The sequence below is a fragment of the Microcaecilia unicolor genome, chromosome 5 (assembly GCF_901765095.1).
Source record: "Microcaecilia unicolor chromosome 5, aMicUni1.1, whole genome shotgun sequence".
Classification (NCBI taxonomy): domain Eukaryota; kingdom Metazoa; phylum Chordata; class Amphibia; order Gymnophiona; family Siphonopidae; genus Microcaecilia; species Microcaecilia unicolor.
In genome coordinates this window covers 320,224,189-320,245,970 of record NC_044035.1, presented here as the reverse complement: position 1 = coordinate 320,245,970, position 21,782 = coordinate 320,224,189, and the positions used below count along the sequence as shown (strand labels likewise).

Below are 21,782 nucleotides of genomic sequence, written 5' to 3'. Positions count from 1 at the left end.
TTAATTACCTCACTAGTTATTCCCATCTCTAGATCACTTATAAATATGTTTACATGCAGCGGTACCAGCACAGACCCCCGGGGAACCCCACTATCTACCCTTCTACATTGAGAATATTGACCATTTAACCCCTACTCTTGTTTTCTATCTTTAACCAGTTTTTCATCCACACTAGAATATTACCTCCTATCCCATGACTTTTCTGATTAGATTGTAAGCTCTGTTGAGCAGGGACTGTCTCTTCATGCTCAAGTGTACAGAGCTGTGTACGTCTAGTAGCACTATAGAAATGTTGGATTTGTCTCATTAATCCGTTCTTATGTATTATATGCTGTGTAATTTTGTTCTTTATAATAGTCTCTACCATTTTGCCCAGCACGGACATCAGGCTCACAAGGCTATAATTTCCTGGATCACCTCTGGAACCCTTTTTAAAATAACACTGACCTTAAATCTCCTGATAGGGAATAATACACTAAGTATTGAAAAAACACTATCATAAATGGGAGTCAGGTATTATCATAGGTAAAGCAGGGTCTAGGTTTGAAAAAGTAATAGAGAATCTGTTCTCTATCATATACTAATCAATGTTTTGGTCCTCTCAGAGACCATCTTAATGTGCAAAACATTGCTTTATATATATAAGAGAACGTTAGAGAACTAATTTAACCACCTGATTTGTGTGCCAGCTCTTACTTGCACTTTACTTTTCCAGAGAGTTTGGCTCTTGGTTGCTGTAATTTAGAATCATTGTTTCTCCATCTGTAAAGCTAAATGATATTATCTTAGCTTTTTGGCTGGTATTTCTAATCACATTTATTATTTTTTTTTAATTTGGCAGTTTTTTTCTGGGCATCTAGGTCTGTTGGAACCAGGACTGGGATCTGGTGCTGTGTGCTTTAGAGCACAATTACCCAGGGATTTTCCCCCCTAATTTTATATCCTTCCCAAACTCACTTTAGTTGGTCATCACAGCAGTGGTCCTTGGCCAAGGGCCTTGTGCAAGGGCTCCTTCTGTAGCCTTGTAGTCTTGGCTCCTGCATCTGGTCACTGGGTGTTAACCATTGCAGGATGACTAGGATTAGCAAATGCTGCTTTAATATATTCCTAGTCAACTCTGGTAACAGTAGACCTGAACTGATAATGTCCAAATCCCTCCACAATGTGGTGCACAGCATTGCACTGAGCAACAGGGCTGGGGTTCATTATTTTGTGTGCTCAAAATCCACTACTAATGGTGAAAATAGATTTGGTCAAAAGTTTTTATCAGATGGCTATGTGGGCATAAGACTTGAAAGGAATTGCTTATCCTTTACTCTTCGTTATCTTAGGGACCTGTTCAGGAACGTGTGTCTATATAAACACTCATTTTTGTCCATCTGCTAAACTCTCTTAAGCAGAAGAAAGTAATTTTTAATGGTGTAAATGTGGCATCATTTCACTTTAGCTGTATTAGGAAACATGTAGTTTTGTAGTTATTACTGCGATTGAGCAGATGCTTCATATATTTAAGTCCATCTGCTTGGAAATAATTTAGGACTATTAGACTATAAAACTATAAAACTGAGTTTATGCTAATGGGCAGAAGAATGATTGAAACCAGCACACTGATATCTAATAATGGGTTTAGATATTAAGGGGGCTAGTGACTAAACTGTGGTAAAACTTGCTGTCACTCGGTACTGCAGGTTAATAACTTGTGGTACTTATGTACATATGTACATTTGGTAATAAGATTTTTTTTTTTAAAGGGAAACCTCCCTCTACATTGGCCAAAATGAGAGAGCTAATAATATAATGGATTTGTTACTGTGGCACTTTATCTTGAAATATGTTTTTTCCTATGAAGAGCCTAGCAAACATGAGGGGTAGTGAGGTCTCTTCCATCACCATAATTACATCTGTACCATATTTGCAGAATATGGCAAACTTGCTCCATAGAGTTGTTAGCCCAGCAGGCCATTTTCTGTGTGTAGTGAGGCACTGGGTTGAATAAGTTCATGATGGGCTCATGAAACATGTTTAGACTTCACTGTGGAACCTTATGTCTGTACCAGCTTGCCAGGTGCAATGTATAAAATGCGCTTATTACTGGATAATAGTAAAAGACAAAGTGGTTCAGAATCATGAATTTTTCATCTTACGTGTGTTTTACTTCTTCCATGGATTGTAGGAGGTTGAATGATCCTTCCATTGTCACTCCATTTTCCAGAGATGACAGGGGTTATACACCACTTCACATTGCTTCTATTTGTGGTAAGGCTGTAATCTAGTTGTTGTTATATCACTGTTTATATAGTAGTCATATTAGGATAATAGAAAATAAGTTTGTTAGGCATGTTTCCCAGTAAGTGGGCATGCCTGTTGATGATCAGTCTGTCTCGCTGTCTGCCCTTATGTATGTATCAGGGACTGTCTTAATGGATGGATTGAGCTGAAGTTTGGTAGAAGATGGTGCTATTGAGGTACCACACTGTTGCTAACCTTCAACCACATCTGTTCAGTGGAAAGGCCCCTGATATGTCAGGAAACTGGAGCTAGCTGTCATTTTGAAAGGAACATACGTTTTATATACCGTCTCAAGCTATGTCTCTGAATGGTTTACAAAATGACAGAAATTATAATATACATTAAGTTACAAAAAATTATAACAAATTAAAACTATGAAATTAAAAGCCACAATCAGTACATCAAATCATAAAACTTGTGAAAAGCCAGAATTTTAGTCTTTGGAACGCCAAATAATCTTGCTCTATTCTATGTTCAACAGGCATAGAATTCCATATTAAAACTTCAGTCAAGAAAACAGCTTCTTTAACAGAGGATTGTAACCTGGACTGTAAATCAGAGTGTAAGGATGAAGACTAGAGATAGTGCATTCCACATGTTTTGTTGTAAAAATACACTTCAGCCACTTGCTCTAATGTGCTAGAATTACAGTACATTTTTTGCTAGCTAATATAGTGGAAGGGTGGTGGACTTTGGTCCTGGGGAACTGAGTTCAATTCCCACTGCAGGCACAGGCAGCTCCTTGTGACTCTGGGCAAAGTCACTTAACCCTCCATTGCCCCAAGTACAAAATAAGTACCTGTATATAATATGTAAGCCGCATTGAACCTGCTATGAGTGGGAAAGCGCGGGGTACAAATGTAACAAAAAAAAAAAAATATATATATATAACCCGGCTTGTGCAAGTGGGAGGAGTAAGAGGGTAAATGGTAAGTTTTAGACAGAGCCTCTGACGTTTGTGTTGTTAGGCTGGGATTTGGGGAGAAGATGGGAGGCTCTTGGTTTTTTGTTTTTTTTTGTTTGTTTTGGTTTAGCTTTTTTGCTGTCATAAAATGTTATAATCTAACATTGACATTTCTATAGTGCCTTTTCCCAAAAGAATTGGACCCAAAATAGTAAAAATTAGACATTAGTTGAAAAACTTCTGAAAAAGAACAATTTAAAGATTTTTACAAAAGAGAAAATAAGGATAACTTGTCTGTATTGAAAAGGAAGAGTATTCCATATTTGCACTGCTTTTTGAGAATGCTTTTTCTAAACATCTCTTAAAATGAACCCCCTTGAAAGATGGGAACACTAAATCAGTTTTGCTTCAGCCTAACTATTTTAAGACCATTGGAGAAGCTCACTTATTTAGAAAATCCAGAGGTTTCTTTTAATCCATAAACTGTTTTTCATTAGCAGCTGTCCCTCCTTGTAGTAGGAGTGCTTATGTCTTGCCTTGTATCTATTTTATGTTTTGTGGCAAATTGGATGATGTATATGTTGTTCGTCCTCCGAGTTTGTATAATTGTATAGACCTCATTAAATACCTCTGAAAAATATCCAGCTTGTGCGCCACTGGGGGGCATATACTTGGATTCTTCCAAATCCTGTTCTGTAACTGTTTTGGGATATCATGCACTGGAAAATCTACAGCTTTCTGTAGCATCTCTAGGAATTTGTTCCTTAGACGTCTTCAGCTTTTTACTGGAAAAGGACGTTTTTTGGGTCTTTTTCCCCATTTTTTGAGGAGCATTGGTATGAGAGGTTTTGTGGTGGAGATGTACTTCTTAGGGGAGATTGAAGCAAGTCACATGGGAGACCTGTAGACTGACTCACCTTGGAGGCACCTAGAGACTCTTCCCATATGTGGTCAGAGTAAAATAGTCAAGGTATTCACTAGCTGATCTGTTGTCACCCACGGGAAGTACATAAGAACATAAGAGTAGCCATACATAATTTGGTACTAGTGAGGGGAGAGTATTTTTGTCAGGTTTTATGATTTGTGTTTCTGCTGCAGCACAGGTGAAGATTGCTTCAGAGCTGGCATCTGCTCTGATTGAGATGTTTGTATCTGAGGTGCAGAGAGTTCTTGCATGAGCTCTAAAATAGGCACTCCCTCTAAATATTTAATTACTGGAAATAGTAAACATTAGGGTTCTCCATGAAGTCTTTGATATAGCTCTGCAGGATAAATTTTAAGAGACAGAAATGCTTGGGCCTGACACGTCATCTTTATTTATAATTTCTAGTTCTGTCAGAAGAAAGCACTATGCACAGAGGTGAGTGATAAGGTTTGCACCAAGATGATGTCATCTTTTCAGGGATCCACCTAACTGTGCTAAAATTTTGGCTGTTGATGCTAACTCAAGAGGCCATCTGCTCTGGGTTAGAGGGAGACCTAACCACCTGTTCTATGTGGACCCGCTTGGTGTGGTTTTGAAATCCTTTAGTTTTGTACTGAGCTACTGGGCCTCTCATGTCTGTTGGGAGTGCATGCCCTGGCAGAGTTAACTGACTGGTGTTCTTTTATAATGAGTATCAATCCTTTTTCATTTTATCCATAGAGCCCTCAGCAAAGTCTCCTTTTACTTAGGAAGGTGAAGTAGGATGATGGCTGGAATCTTGGATGCAGAGTCTTCTTTACCCTCTTGTGGGCCAATAATCAGAACCAACCGCAGGCGCTAGAGGCCAGTAGCGCCATACTAGTGCCCATGTTTGCTTCCATCTGATGAGCTGGAGAGTTCGTGTAACAAAGCGCTCGCTGGCTCTGACTGCAATGTGCATGCAAATGCAAGCTAAACAGGGCATTACCTATTCTTCCCCAATGCTCAGTGAGCAGCACGCCAAACATTGGAGCTGCTCCTGCAGCAAACCCAATAACAGCTCAGAGCTGGCATTAGGGTTTGCAGAGCATTGGGGAAGAATAGCAGGCTCCCCCATCTCCCCCCCCAACAGGACCAGAACTGAACCTCCTCCCCTCCACAGGAGCCCTGCCTCCGCCAGCCAGCAACACGGAGGTCTGGAGGACCTCCATTCCCCCTGCCCCTCCCCCCAACAAGGGCACAGGGGGCTGGAGATCCAGTGGATGTCCAGGCCCTAGTGACCCAGTGGGCTGCAAGTCCAAACCCTCCCCCACCTGGTAGTCTAGCGGCCCTTTCTCCCCCCCTTTGTCCCTTTGCGGAGGAGGAGGGAGTAGCACACTCCCTCCTCTTGAGTGCCGCCTTCAAAATGGTGGTGCCCAGCCCTGTGCATCCTGGGATGTGCTGGGTGGGGCTTCCCTACCATATAAGGGATGCACTGGGCGGGGCTGGGCACCGCCATTTTTAAGGCAGTGCTGAAGAGGAGGGAGTGTGCGACTCCTTCCTCCACGACAAAGTTCCGGGGGTAGAGGGGGCTGCTAGACTACCAAGTGTGGGGAGTTTGTGCTTACGGTCCACCGGGCCTTATTTTTTTGGTTGTGGGGGGGGCTGGGTGACTGGAGGTCTACCGGACCTCTAGTCCCTGTATCGTTGGCTTGAAGGGGTGGAGCTCGGGTTTTGGTCCTGTTGGGGGGAATTGGGGGAGCCTGCTAGCATGCAAATGCATGCTGGACAGCGTTCCCTATTCCTCCCCAATGCTCCGCAAACCCTAACTCCAGCTCTGAGCTGTCATAGAGTTTGCTGCAGGAGCAGCGCCAATGTTTGGCACCCTGTCCACTGAGCTTTGGGGAAGAATAGGTAATGCCCTGTTTAGCATGCATTTGCATGCTCATTGCGCTCAAAGCCGGTGAGCGCGTTGTGCATACTTGGATGTACTGGGCAGGGCTTCGCTACCATATAAGGGAGTCCGTTTATATGTTTTGGAAGCTCCACCCAGCACATCCCAGGATACACTAGGCAGGGCGAGGTGCCGCCATTTTGAAGGTGGCGCTGAAGAGGAGGGAGGTTGACTTCCACTGGGCCATCATGGCCTTATTTTTTGAGTGGGAGATGGGGGGATAAGGGGGGGCTGGAGATCCACCAAACCAGCCCCCATGTCGCTGTCCCAGGTAGGTGTGGGGGCTCGGGGGAGGGGGGAACTAGGCTACCAGGGCCTTGCAGTTGGAGGGAGCCCATGTGTTTGACAGATCCGGCCTTTTGATAGCCCCGATCTGTCATACAAGTGTGGGAGGATTGGTTAAGATGGAACTCCAACGCTACCTTAAAATGTATGTTGGCTCTTCTGCTGTTGCAGGCCTTATTTTTAAACCCCCCCCCCCTCTTTTTTTTTTTTTTTTTACTAGTCTGGTTGCTAGGGATTCCTATATGTGAAAATATGTTGTCTTGTTGTCCTTAAAGAAAGTGAAATTAGTCACCTGTAGCTGGTGTTCTCAAAGGATAGCAGGGGACATATTCTCGCATAAATGCTAGGAGCTGAATTTAGCAGCTGTGCTATTGGTCTGCCCTGGTTTTGAATGTTTATGCATGTTGTGTGCTTCAAAAGCTTTGCAAAAAAAGAAAAAAAAATGCTGGAGAGTGTCTCCTCACCAGGATCTGTCAGATGTCACCCATATGTGAGAATGTCTTGCCATCCTTGGAGAACACCTGGTACAGGTGAGTAACTTTGCTGTCTGAGTGAATAATACATCTTGCTTGTCAGTGGAGACATAGGTGCCGAATCCGTGGGTGCTGTGGGTGTTCGAGCACCCCCAATATTTTGACCCGCCAGAAGTCGGAAGTTCCCTTCCCAGCCAGTCCGACCTGCCTGGTGCCCGCCCTCTTCTCCATTAACAGTCCTCCGCCCTCGCCTTCCTGCGTGCCGCCCAGAATTTAAAACTTATCTTACCTTGGGGTCCCGGCGGCAGCAATGAAAGGCGAGCAGGCTCGGCACTTCAGCCTTCCCTTCTCTCTCAGCTCTGCAGGACCAGAACTGAGAGAGAAGGGAAGGCTGAAGTGCCAGGCCTGCTCGCCTCTTACTGCTGCCGAGATCAGATGAGTTTTAAATTCTGGGCGGCACGCAGGAAGGCGGAAGCGGAGGACTGTTGTGGGAAATGCTAAATAGTAGTAGTAGAAGAGGTCGGACTGGCACTCGGAGGAGAGGGAGGGAGGGAGCCTGGAACTCGGAGGAGAGGGAGAGGGCTGAAAAGGGGTAGCTGGTGTTTGGGGCGAGTTACTGGACATGTAGGGGAGGGAGGAGAAATCGTTGGACATGGAAGAGAGGGCAGGGGAGAGATGAGACTTGTTGGACATGGATGGAGAGAGGGGAGGGCAGGGGAGAGAGGAGAATTCGCTGGACATGGATGGAGAGAGGGGAGGGCAGGGGAGAGAGGAGAATTCGCTGGACATGGATGAGAGGGGAGGGCAGGGGAGAGAGGAGAATTCGCTGGACATGGATGAGAGGGGAGGGCAGGGGAGAGAGGAGAATTGCTGGATAGGGGGGGAGAGGGAAATGCACCACCTGTTATAAAAAAAAAAATTCAGCACTCCCAGAACCTTAGCTTTAAGCAATAAAAGCTGATTTTAAGCAACAAAATTCCTGACAAACCTGCTTTCCAGCATTTTATTGCTGATATTGGTTCAGTTGCATTCCTTGCATATTACTTGTTTAATATATTCTCCGAGGACAAGCAGGCTGCTTGTTCTCACTGATGGGTGACGTCCACGGCAGCCCCTCCAATCGGAATCTTCACTAGCAAAGTCCTTTGCTAGCCCTCGCGCGCCCACGCGGCCGTCTTCCCGCCCGAAACCGGCTCGAGCCGGCCAGTCTTCTTTCGTCCGCACTCGGTACGGTTGTGTTTTTCGACCTCGCGCGTCCTTTTTTCTAATCGACGTGTTTTTCTTCGGAAAATATTCTACTTCGTTCGGGAAGTGCTCCGGAAGCCCCCTCGGGTTTCTTTTTGTCCCTTCCCGTATTTTCAGTCTTTGCCCCGGTAAGTTTTCTTTCGTCGTCGGGGTAGGCCTCTTTTCGGCCTCGGTCGAGATTTTTCTCCCTTAAAGTTTTGGTGCTCTTTTTCGTCATTTCGGATTTTGATTTCGCCGGCGTGATTTTTCCGCCCATGACATCGAAGCCTTCCAGCGGCTTCAAAAAGTGCACCCAGTGCGCCCGGGTTATCTCGCTCACTGACAGGCACGTGTCGTGTCTTCAGTGTCTGGGGGCCGAGCACCGCCCTCAGGCCTGTAGTCTGTGTTCCCTTTTGCAAAGGCGGACTCAGGTAGCGAGATTGGCCCAGTGGAACGTTTTGTTCTCGGGCTCTTCGTCGGCATCGGCACCGGGGGTATCGTGTGCATCGACGTCTTCAGCGTCCAGAGCTTCATCCTCGGCTGCCAGTGCATCGAGTGCATCGAGGCATCGGCCCTCTGCATCGGCGCCGAGACATCGGATAGCTGCATCGACGTCGGTGGTACCGGGACCTCGTCTGCTGATGTCGTCGGACGGTGGTGCATCGTCAGGAGTGCAGGTGAGGGCTGTCCATTCCCCTGCTGGTGGCGGTGAGCCTTCGGGTGGGTCTCCCCCTACCCTGAGGGCTCCTGCGCTACAGCCCCCCCGAGACCGACCTCCTTCGGCCTCGGCCCCGAGGAAGCGACGGCTGGATTCTACGTCCTCCTCGTCGGTACCGGGAAGCTCCGGTGACATGCTTCGTTCCAAGAAATCGAAGAAGCATCGTCACCGGTCTCCTTCCCGTGTCGGTACCGAGAGTTCTGGGTCGCCGAGGGAGTCGGCACCCAGTAGGCATCGGCACCGAGAGGACCGCTCACCCTCTGTTCAGGAGGTGTTGATGCGCTCCACTCTGGACAGCCCGGAACAGCCTCCTCGCCCGGAACAGGTTCTGACGTCGACGCCTGCATCGACTTCCATGCCTTTCTCCGCAGCCGCTCTGAACGAGAGCCTCCGGGCCGTTCTCCCAGAGATCCTGGGAGAGCTGTTGCGCCCTACCCCTCCGGTACCGGCGGTGCTTGCGCCACCGGTACCGTCGAGCGTGGCGCCGGCTGGCCCATCGCCCGAGGTGAGGTCTCCGGCGTCGGTGCCGCGTGCGGTACCGGCTGCCGTTGCCTCCCAGGAAGGCTCCCCGACTACGTCGGCGGAGGGAGCTTCGCCGATGCGGGCCAGGGAGTCTACCTCTCGACGCCCCCATCGTGGACGTGGCTCCACTGAGTCGAGTCTGGCACGGCTGCAGACACAGGTCCGTGAACTTGTGTCTGACACCGAGGGTGAGGCCTCGTGGGAAGAGGAAGAAGACCCCAGATATTTCTCTGACGAGGAGTCTGAGGGTCTTCCTTCCGATCCTACTCCCTCTCCTGAAAGACAGCTGTCTCCTCCTGAGAGCCTGTCTTTCGCTTCCTTTGTCCGGGAGATGTCTACGGCCATCCCCTTCCCTGTGGTTGTGGAGGACGAGCCCAGGGCTGAAATGTTTGAGCTCCTGGACTATCCTTCTCCACCTAAGGAAGCGTCCACTGTTCCCTTGCACCATGTCCTAAAAAAGACATTGCTTGCGAACTGGACAAAACCATTAACTAATCCCCACATCCCCAAGAAGATCGAGTCCCAGTACCGGATCCATGGGGACCCAGATCTGATGCGCACTCAGTTGCCTCATGATTCTGGAGTTGTGGATCTGGCCCTAAAGAAGGCTAAGAGTTCTAGGGAGCATGCTTCGGCGCCCCCAGGCAAGGACTCTAGAACCTTAGACTCCTTTGGGAGGAAGGCCTACCATTCTTCTATGCTCGTGGCCAAAATCCAGTCTTACCAGCTCTACACGAGCATACACATGCGGAACAATGTGCGGCAGTTGGCGGGCTTGGTTGATGCTCTTCCCCCTGAGCAGGCCAAGCCTTTTCAGGAGGTGGTCAGGCAGCTGAAGGCGTGCAGAAAATTCCTGGCCAGAGGGGTGTATGACACCTTTGATGTTGCGTCCAGGGCCGCTGCTCAAGGTGTGGTGATGCGCAGGCTCTCATGGCTGCGTGCCTCCGACCTGGAGAATAGAATCCAGCAGCGGATTGCGGACTCGCCTTGCCGTGCGGATAACATTTTTGGAGAGAAAGTCGAGCAGGTGGTAGAGCAGCTCCACCAGCGGGACACCGCATTCGACAAGTTCTCCCGCCGGCAGCCTTCAGCTTCTACCTCTACAGGTAGACGATTTTTCGGGGGAAGGAAGACTGTTCCCTACTCTTCTGGCAAGCGTAGGTACAATCCTCCTTCCCTACAGCCTGCGGCCCAGGCTAAGCCCCAGCGCGCTCGCTCTCGTCAGCAGCGTGCGACTCAGCAAGGCCCCGCGGCTCCCCAGCAAAAGCAAGGGGCGAGCTTTTGACTGGCTCCAGCAGAGCATAGCCGACATCCAAGTGTCAGTGCCGGGCGACCTACCAGTCGGAGAGAGGTTGAAAGCTTTTCACCAAAGGTGGCCTCTCATAACCTCCGATCAGTGGGTTCTCCAAATAGTCCGGCAAGGATACACCCTCAATTTGGCCTCAAAACCTCCAAATTGTCCACCGGGAGCTCAGTCTTACAGCTTCCAGCACAAGCAGGTACTTGCAGAGGAACTCTCCGCCCTTCTCAGCGCCAATGCGGTCGAGCCCGTGCCATCCGGGCAAGAAGGGCTGGGATTCTATTCCAGGTACTTCCTTGTGGAAAAGAAAACAGGGGGGATGCGTCCCATCCTAGACCTAAGGGCCCTGAACAAATATCTGGTAAAAGAAAAGTTCAGGATGCTTTCCCTGGGCACCCTACTTCCCATGATTCAGGAAAACGATTGGCTATGCTCTCTGGACTTGAAGGATGCCTACACACACATCCCGATACTGCCAGCTCACAGACAGTATCTGCGATTTCAGCTGGGCACACGTCACTTCCAGTACTGTGTGCTACCCTTTGGGCTCGCCTCTGCGCCCAGGGTGTTCACAAAGTGCTTGGCTGTAGTAGCAGCAGCACTTCGCAGGCTGGGGGTGCACGTGTTCCCATATCTCGACGATTGGCTGGTGAAGAACACGTCCGAGGCAGGAGCCCTGCAGTCCATGCAGATGACTATTCGCCTCCTGGAGCTACTGGGGTTTGTGATAAATTACCCAAAGTCCCATCTTCTCCCAACGCAGAGACTCGAATTCATAGGAGCTCTGCTGGATTCTCGGACGGCTCACACCTATCTCCCAGAGGCGAGAGCCAACAACTTGTTGTCCCTCGTCTCGCGGGTGCGAGTGTCACAGCAGATCACAGCTCAGCAGATGTTGAGATTGCTGGGCCACATGGCCTCCACAGTCCATGTGACTCCCATGGCCCGCCTTCACATGAGATCTGCTCAATGGACCCTAGCTTCCCAGTGGTTTCAGGCTGCTGGGGATCTAGAAGACGTGATCCACCTGTCCACGAGTTTTCTCGAATCCCTGTACTGGTGGACGATTTGGTCCAATTTGACTCTGGGACGTCCTTTCCAAATTCCTCAGCCACAAAAAGTGCTGACCACGGATGCGTCTCTCCTGGGATGGGGAGCTCATGTCGATGGGCTTCACACCCAAGGAAGCTGGTCCCTCCAGGAACGCGATCTGCAGATCAATCTTCTGGAGTTGCGAGCGATCTGGAACGCTCTGAAGGCTTTCAGAGATCGGCTGTCCCACCAAATTATCCAAATTCAGACAGACAACCAGGATGCCATGTACTATGTCAACAAGCAGGGGGGCACCGGATCTCGCCCCCTGTGTCAGGAAGCCGTCAGCATGTGGCTCTGGGCTTGCCGTCACGGCATGGTGCTCCAAGCCACATATCTGGCAGGCGTAAACAACAGTCTGGCCGACAGCTTGAGCAGGATTATGCAACCTCACGAGTGGTCGCTCAATTCCCGAGTGGTGCGCCAGATCTTCCAAGCAAGACCGAGGCACCATGATTCTGATTGCTCCTTTTTGGCCGCGTCAGATCTGGTTCCCTCTTCTTCTGGAGTTGTCCTCCGAAGAATCGTGGAGATTGGAGTGTTTTCCGACCCTCATCACGCAGGAAGAAGGGGCTCTTCTGCATCCCAGCCTCCGGTCCCTGGCTCTCACGGCCTGGATGTTGAGAGCGTAGACTTTGCCTCTTTGGGTCTGTCAGAGGGTGTCTCCCGCATCTTGCTTGCTTCCAGGAAAGATTCCACCAAGAGGAGTTACTTCTTTCTGTGGAGTAGGTTTGCCGTCTGGTGTGACAGCAAGGCCCTAGATCCTCGCTCTTGTCCTACACAGACCCTGCTTGAATACCTTCGGCACTTGTCTGAGTCTGGTCTCAAGACCAACTCTGTAAGGGTTCACCTTAGTGCAATCAGTGCATACCATTACCATGTGGAAGGTAAGCCGATCTCAGGGCAGCCTTTAGTTGTTCGCTTCATGAGAGGTTTGCTTTTGTCAAAGCCCCCTGTCAAACCTCCTACAGTGTCATGGGATCTCAATGTCGTTCTCACCCAGCTGATGAAACCTCCTTTTGAGCCACTGGATTCCTGCCATCTGAAGTACTTGACCTGGAAGGTCATTTTCTTGGTGGCAGTTACTTCAGCTCGTAGAGTCAGTGAGCTTCAGGCCCTGGTAGCCCAGGCCCCTTACACCAAATTTCATCATTACAGAGTAGTCCTCCGCACTCACCCTAAGTTCTTGCCAAAGGTCGTGTCGGAGTTCCATCTGATCCAGTCAATTGTCTTGCCAACATTCTTTCCCCGTCCTCATTCCTGCCCTGCTGAACGTCAGCTGCACACATTGGACTGCAAGAGAGCATTGGCCTTCTACCTGGAGCGGACACAGCCCAACAGACAGTCCGCCCAATTGTTTGTTTCTTTTGATCCCAATAGGAGGGGAGTGGCTGTGGGGAAACGCACCATATCCAATTGGCTAGCAGATTGCATTTCCTTCACTTACGCCCAGGCGGGGCTGACTCTTGAGGGTCATGTCACGGCTCATAATGTTAGAGCCATGGCTGCGTCGGTAGCCCACTTGAAGTCAGCCTCCATTGAAGAAATTTGCAAAGCTGCGACGTGGTCATCTGTCCACACATTCACATCTCATTACTGCCTGCAGCAGGATACCCGACGCGACAGTCGGTTCGGGCAGTCAGTTCTTCAGAACCTGTTTGGGCTTTAGGATCCAACTCCACCCCCCGAGGGCCCTGTTTGTTCTGTTCCAGGCTGCACTCTCAGTTAGTTGGTAAATTTTTTAGGTCAATCTCAGTAATGTCCTTGCCGTTGCGAGGCCCAATTGACCATGGTTGTTGTTTTGAGTGAGCCTGGGGGCTAGGGATACCCCATCAGTGAGAACAAGCAGCCTGCTTGTCCTCGGAGAAAGCGAATGCTACATACCTGTAGAAGGTATTCTCCGAGGACAGCAGGCTGATTGTTCTCACAAACCCGCCCGCCTCCCCTTTGGAGTTGTGTCTTCCCTTCTCTTGTCTTGCTACATATGAGACTGGCCGGCTCGAGCCGGTTTCGGGCGGGAAGACGGCCGCGCGAGGGCTAGCAAAGGACTTTGCTAGTGAAGATTCCGATTGGAGGGGCTGCCGTGGACGTCACCCATCAGTGAGAACAATCAGCCTGCTGTCCTCGGAGAATACCTTCTACAGGTATGTAGCATTCGCTCTCCCAATAAATACATACATACATACATGTTTTTTGAAGCCCAGTACCTGGAACTGTGGTTGGAAATATGCTGAATATGTACATACATCAGTAGACTTTCAATAATACCCAAAAGTCCATGGTGTGAGTGTCTTATATATACACCCCTAACAGTTTTACTGTCCTTTGATTCACATGGCACATGAGACAAAAGTAAGGTGCTTTTATGTCATAAAATATACTTTTTTTTTTTTTTCCAATTACATTCATAAAGAGATGTTTAGGCTAGAAACCTGATTGCTTTTGTTACATGAGATAAAAGTAAGTGCTTTTATAACCTAAAATGTACTTTATTTTACTCCAGTTACATTCAGAGATGTTTAGGCTAGAAATCTGATTTTTAAGGTGGAATTTTGACCGAGCTACATTAAAGTACATTGTGTTACTGCTATCTGTGAAAAAAAAAAAGATTGTAGAATACAATGTGCAAACAGGCTTACAAAGGTCAAACAAATCACAGATGATGTCAGCAGTATAAAGGACCATTTGATCTATCTACTGTGGCCATTTGTTCTGTAACAACAGATTTACTTGTTCCATAATTCCTCCTTTTTACCATGAACGATCCTTGTCTATCTCATTCACACTTGAATTCTGCCACTTTCTGACTTCTGTTCCTCAATCAGTTTCCATTTTTGTTCCAACTTGCAGACTGGTTAGCTTGTTCACCAGACAAATATAAGAAACAGGGTCAGAGAGAGTTTACTGAGGTCCAGATAGGTGACATTTACTGCACGCCCTCATCTTTGGTAACGTTTTCCCTTTGTAAACCATATTCCCTATTGGCAAGTTACCCACTAAGTTTATTCTGCCCTTACCTCCCCTTCCATTTAATATTAAGTTAACAAATCTGTAGTTTTTGCCTGCCTTGTTTTTACTCTTGCGGCATGCTACTACATCTCCTCTTTTCCCATCTGTTTGAAACTCTTCTAGTGCATATTCGTATTCTGACTTGGTGTATAATATACTATTTTAGTGATTTGTTCTCAGAATTGTTTGATCATTTGTTTTCACAGGACAGGCAAAGTTGATCGACTTGTTAATCTCCAAAGGTGCTGCTGTCAATGCTACAGATTACCATGGTTCAACACCACTCCATCTTGCTTGCCAGAAAGGATACCAAGATGTAACTGTAAGCAGTTGGATATATACCACCACTGTTACTGTTTACTCTTCAAGTAGAGCATGGTAACACTTCAGTTGTAGGTTGTTCTTAATTCCTATATCATACACAGGTGTTGCCAGTTCTGCTGCTACATCCATTCTTACACATTACATGAATGAAAACTGTTATTTTTGTATTATATGATTTGTCTTTAGGTGCTAGGGTAGGGTGAAGGGGTTGAAACAATGGGATTTTCTGGAAACATCTGGATTCCAGTTACCAGAGTAGTTAAACATAGGGTGCAGCTGCCTGGATTCCTACCTTTAGAGGACATGAGCATTGCTGTTTCTCTAGTGCTTCTAGTCTGAGCTGGCCCAAAGAGTTAATAACCTCTCCTGTCTCATGCGTTTATCATATATTACTACCTTTAAGACACTGGGCCAGCTCTCGTAATGGAGTTGCTGTACCATGTCAAATTTGCACTTTTTTCCTCTTTGGTTTTCTGTTACTTAGTTTGATTTCCTTTGCTTTAAAGCTTCTCCTGTTGCACTATAATGCAAGTACAGATATTCAGGACAATAATGGAAACACTCCACTCCACTTGGCTTGCACGTATGGACATGAAGATGTAAGTAACTGTTAAGTGAATATACTGATTTTAACCTGTACTTATAATGTACATTTATGTTTTAAAAAATGCAAGTAAAGAAAAATCGTATGAAGAACTTTTTTTCGGGCAAGCATTTGATTGATATTTTAAGGTTAATATACTGTGTACACAAACAAAATGAAGAACCTGAGCTAAAATCAACCAATCCTTTGTGATTATTTTTTTTATTTTTAATAGAAAACAATATATTAAGATCAGACTAAGAACAGTTTTCTTTACAGCAGTACAGAATATTGCATGACTGGACTTTTTTTAAGCCTCTTTCTCAATGTCTGCTGCTCAGTAAATAGACAAATAGAAAATATGCCACTTTAAGGGTATGTTGTACATTGGATTTCCCACCTATATACTTTGTTGCCCATCTTGTTTCCGTATGCTTATGCTATAACAGTGGTTGTCCACCTTTCTTCCATTGTAACACACCTGACAGACGATGTTTATATCCGTGACACACTAAACACTACTGTTTATGGCTGAAGAAAAAAATCCCTTGTATATCATTCGTTATAGCTGAAAATGATGCTAAGAAAGTTGCTGTCTGCTGGGAGGGGAGGATTTGCAGCGTTTTCAGTTGGGGCTGGTGGCAGCAGTGAGCATTGTGCCCCTACGTCTTGCCCCATCCTTGGCCACCTTTAAATCTAGACTGAAAGCCCACCTCTTTAACATTGCTTTTGACTCGTAACCACTTGTAACCACTCGCCTCCACCTACCCTCCTCTCCTCCTTCCTGTACACATTAATTGACTTGATTTGCTTACTTTATTTCTTGTCTATTAGATTGTAAGCTCTTTGAGCAGGGACTGTCTTTCTTCTATGTTTGTGCAGCGCTGCGTACGCCTTGTAGTGCTATAGAAATGCTAAATAGTAGTAGTAATGAAGAAGCAGAAAGGGCCATTTACGTGGATTTCAAGTAGCTGATCTCTGTTCTCCCCAGCCCGCAGTCACACGTGGTTTTTAAGGAAAGCAAGGGCTTGCTGTCTCACATTTTTGATGACACATCTCTCAGCTCTTGGGGACACACAAGTGTGTCCCAACACACTAGTTGAGAATCACTGTGCTATATGAATTTCACTGTGTTTAGGATAGACAGTCTTTAAGAGGCTGTTTAAAAAGTTGTTTAGCAACAGAGAACATAAAGAATACATTTACACACATTTGAAGCCTCTAAGGTCCTCTCAAGGTGCCTCCCTAACTGTATTCTCATGAAAGGAAATCATGTCATTTTAAACCTGCCAACAAGCTTTTTATTTTTATTTATCAACACATGCTATACCGCTATAGCTGAACACAAACCTAAGCGGTTCACAGACTGATGAAATCATAAAAAGATCTTCAATATACAATAGGAAAGTAAGGGATAAAAACAACTAAAATTGTAGGTCTCGGGAGGGCAAGGAAAACACAGGAGGGGTAGAGAAAGGAAGAAGTGGGATGGGATAAAAAGGGAAAACTCACAGAAGTCCAGATTAACTAGTCAGTGAAAGCTTTTAATGGAAGTCTTAAACTTGGACAGGAATAGCTCGGCACGGATCGCTTTAGGGAGACTGTTCCACATCATAGGTCCATAAAATAGGACTTTTTCTGGTCCTTTCGTACTTGGCAAGACGAGAGCAAGGAAGAACCATCAGACAGTCATTGAACAATCCCAGAACTTTGCAGTGGTATAGGGAATAGTGAGGGAAGCAAGATGAGGAGGTCATCCAATGTGAAAGACCTTGAAGGCCAACAAAATTATTTTATATTGTACCCAGAAGATGACAGGCAACCAGTGGTGTTCTTTGGAAAGGAGGGTTACTTGGTCATATTTTATTAGTGTGGCAGAGAAGCCCGATAGCCGTGTTTTGTGCAGATTGAAGTTTCTTAGGGACGGTTTGTGTGACACCAGCTAAAACAATATTGCAATAGTCCAATTTGGTTATGATAGAGAGAGTAAGAACATGGAAAGAATCATGAGTGAAGAATCTACGTACAGAGTGGGCTACACCTAACTGAAGACATCCTCCACTTCAGGAAGCAAGTGAAAGCCTGGTTCTTCTCCCAGCCTTTAGTGCTGTGGCAGGTGACTCATCTATACACTCTGCAACCGGACTGGCTTGCAGTACACCATGTAACCGAGACTAGTTCCTTATGCTTCATTCAGTTGTATATATTATTTTGCCCTCAGTCGAACCACCCACTTATCTTGGTTATCTTTGTCTTGCCTATCTTGTCTGTCTATATACCCCCTCTGCTGCCTATTAAGACATTTCATTGTATTGTGACATTATGAGCTTATTTGTTAAATGAATGTTCTATCATGTTACCTGTTATGGTGCATCAGTTTGTATTCTGACATTTATCATATTCTTGTTATATGATTGCTATTACTAGAATTAATATTCCTATTTCTTAGTTTCTCAACTTTCTGTGTATTATACTGTCTGTCTTGGTTACTTTGCTGTTCCTGTGTTGCTAATACAGTGGAAGCTGTTTTTGCCAACCTATACTTGTACACCACCGTCATAAATCTAAATAAATATAGAATTAGTTTGGAAGGGAGCATTCCGTGTATTATTTTGAAGTAATTACATGTAACTAAAGGGAAGGAAAGACAAATGAAAAAGAAAAAAAAAAACAGGAGCATATTTAGTATTTTTGGTATTAACTGTGGACATCTGATTTTCTGGGGGGTTTTTTTTTCAGTGTGTGAAAGCTTTAGTCTACTACGACATACAGCAATGCAGACTGGATATTGGCAATGAAAAGGGTGACACTCCTCTCCACATAGCAGCTCGTTGGGGATATCAAGGGGTCATAGAGGTGCTGCTGCAGAATTGTGCTAACACCGATGTTCTGAACAGGATGAAGGAAACGCCATTGCAATGTGCTTTAAATTCCAAGGTAGCTTTGTCCACTGCTGAGTGTATATGTATATAAGGGGTGGTTTGGGGTTTAAACTTTCAGCAAGATCTCCTACAAACTAAAATAAGAGTAGATCCATAAAGCAGTACGTATCCTCTAGGGACCTACCTGTTTGTTGAATACTGGATGGGTAGGTGGCCCATGAGAATCATGTTTACTAAATGCAGATGGTCTTAGGCTTTGTAAGCAGGATTTCAATTGAAAAAACTGTCATTGCAGCTATGACTCAGGGTAGGTCCTGACTTGGAAAAACCCATCCCTTGAAGCAGCCCAGGGCAGTCTCATCGCCATCCTCCTGCATAGGGAAAGGTGCTTAACTGTGCCATTTTTCTTGCTGCCAGCCCAAAAAGAGGGTGAATTGCTGCTGTAGTGGCCTGACACAGTTGCCTGTTCCCTCTGGCTTGTACAGTAGACTGAACTGCCACTAGTGATTCTAGGTAGTAGCAGTCCACAAGAAACAGCAGCAACTACAAGAAATTACATTGTGGGCAAGAGAGGAGGAGGCTGGAAGAATGAGTGGAGAGACAAAAGAGGCTAAGGAAAAAGGAGAGAAGAAAGGAAAGCATAGAAAAACAAGAAAAGGGGAGAAAAGGCTTAGGGAGGGAGGGGAAGGAGTTTGATGGCGTGCAGGATAACATTTGAGTTGCACAATAGCACATAAACTTCATTACATACTGGTTAAGCTTCAACCAGAGCTCCCTAAACCTGACGTAGTAACCCCACAGGCCAGTCTGGTTTTGAGGATATTCACAGTGAATGTTTAATGTGTAAATTTTTGTGCATTGAAAATGCAGCCTGCAAATTTATCTTGGATATATTCATTGTTGTTTGGGAAGCCCTAGACTAAGCTGTTGCAAGTTTGGGAGGAATTTGAAGGTTGTTGCTAGGTAGATGAGCCTTCAGTCTGACCCAGCTTTGTAGTTCTTATGTTTGGCAGTTAGAAATGTCAGCTTCATCAGCTGCAGCATGAAGTAGAATCATGAAATTTAAGTGTAAACAAATCTGCTGCCTCATATTAATTTAATCAGAAAAACTTGACTTTTCCTTCATGGTTTTAATCCCTTGACCTAATAGAGAAGATATTTGCTCTTAGGTTTATGGGGCTTAATTTTCATTATTTGACCTTAATTGATTTATTCCACCACATTGGGTGGTTATGTTTCCTTTCTGACCATTTTAGGTTTTATGCTCAGCTGATTTTATTACATTTAAGTTTACTTCACTTCTGAATCTTATTTGTTTTATGAGTTTGATATTCTTAAAACCTGTGTCTTGCTTTCTTTTATTTATTTGATCTATATCGTACTGAATTAGATTTGACTTGTATTTGATTGTGTTAAGTTATCATAAATTTGCTGCTTCCAGTTTTGCTATGATTTTGTTCTTATAGTTATGTATTAGATTGGAGTTTAATTTGTTTTGCAACTTATTTAAACTATTGCATGTTTTTAACTTGGCAGCAAACTGTCTCTCGCATGAGATTTTTATCAGGAGGGTAGTCTAGAACAAAATATGAATTGTCATTTACTCTGTTTCGATTACAGATTTTGTCTCTACTGGAAATTAATTCAGTAGACCTTGAAAGGAGGCAGAGTATTTCTGAGGTAATAATGAATGTGAGCATGATTTCAATGCATCTGTCTGTAGTTTTTCAATAAAGTAATATGCCTTTTTTCCCTTGTATTGCGGTTATGAAAGTCACCAAGCAGGTCTCCTCAGAATTCTATGGATACATTCAGCAGGGGATCATCTGTATCAAGCCTGTCTTCAGCCTCAGCAGATCCAAGACAAGAAGATGTGAAAAGTAGCTGTAAAGAGGTACAGACACATGAAGTTAAAGCAGCGGAGACTGTTCCACTTATTCAGTAAATAGTTGCTCAGAAGGCATCTGGTCACCAGTTTTATATAATAAAATGTATTAAAAGGCTGCACTGTTAGCTTGCCACCCTTAATGACATTTTTTTTAATGATTTGTTGCAGCAGTTTCTTTTTTTGTGGTTACATCTTCGTCATAAATCAGCCTAACCATTCTGAATTTTGGAACTAAATTGTTACTTTTTTTTTTTTTTTCAAGTATAGCACAATAAATTTCCTGCATATTATATTTTGTCACATTTTAAAACGTGCTTTAGAGTCTCTACCAGATTAGCCCAAGACTTGTGGGTGTTGTGACCATCGGCCATCACAGAGAGAGAGAGTATAGAATTGTGCTGTTCATAAGGACCCAGTGCAGCTCCAGCAATTCAGTATTTTTTGTTCTCCAGCAGGTGGTTGCTGTGCAACTTCTGGACTGTTGGCTTCAGGCCCACTCCTCTTCCAGTTGGTAACTGATTCCCAGTTGAGCATTGGGCGTTAAGGCCGCTGCTATACATAAGCCTTTGGGGATATACCTGGTGGTCAAGTTCCCTCTTTCTCTTCTCCAGTTCTGCTGTTTAAACTGCTGACAATAGAAGCATTTACTCGCAAGGAGAGTCGATAATTTCATTGAGAAGACTCTGAGTAAGATATTCCTCTCAAATTCCTTTCATTATTCTCTCTGATGGAGGGCTGAATTCAGAGGTCCTGCTCATGATTTCACTGTATGCTTATCAGTTTTTCTCCTATTGTCTTTTGGCTGCTGTGTTCAGGGATTTATTTTCAGCTGCAATTAATTGTTTCAGCGCACCCCTCATGGCTACTCTGTCTGAGGAAGTGATGCATTGTTCCTATTGCAGTGTGTGTTGCACCACTTTGGGTCTTTGCACTTCCTGCTGCTCATCTCAATAAGGAGTCCAGTGAAAGGCTTGGCAAAGGCAATTTAACTTCCTCTCTCTGGGTTTGGCTCCTGAAGAATCTTTTTTTTACCAGCTGAGGTAACCCATGGTTCCCTTTCAGAAACGCTGGTAATGGTGGCAATTTTGGCTTCTCACGTGACTTCTGTTGCTGTTATACCAAAGGCGTCGTCAGCCACAAGTGCTATAGAATTGTGGGGGTTCCCACAGTCATAGTCTTCTGACCTGCCTAGTGCTAGGAGCAAGCTCATACTTTGATTTTGTTTTGTTGCTGCATCAGTCATATTTATTAAAGTCGGTCTGTGCAGGACAATATTCCTGCAGAGTGTTCTGCTTCCAAACGAGTTTGCTTGGATTAAACAGAGCACACTGGGTCTGCTGATTTCAGTGTTGGATGTGTTTAAAGCAGTCTTTTGACACTGCCTTAAGTCTCCAGGCTTCTGTCTGTACTTTCTTCATTGTCAGGGCCTGTCTCTGGTGGTTTCAGTGGGAC

The 21,782-nt window shown here is 45.5% G+C and overlaps 1 protein-coding gene across 1 annotated transcript in view; it reads left to right on the top strand.

The window, feature by feature from the left end:
- Window positions 1-21,782, top strand: part of ANKRD27 (ankyrin repeat domain 27) — a 133,332-nt gene that overhangs the window by 51,134 nt on the left and 60,416 nt on the right. Inside the window, 6 exon segments of the mRNA XM_030204404.1 lie at window positions 2,174-2,256; window positions 14,860-14,975; window positions 15,484-15,576; window positions 18,300-18,497; window positions 20,063-20,122; window positions 20,217-20,336. Coding sequence (XP_030060264.1) covers window positions 2,174-2,256; window positions 14,860-14,975; window positions 15,484-15,576; window positions 18,300-18,497; window positions 20,063-20,122; window positions 20,217-20,336 — 670 coding nt within the window.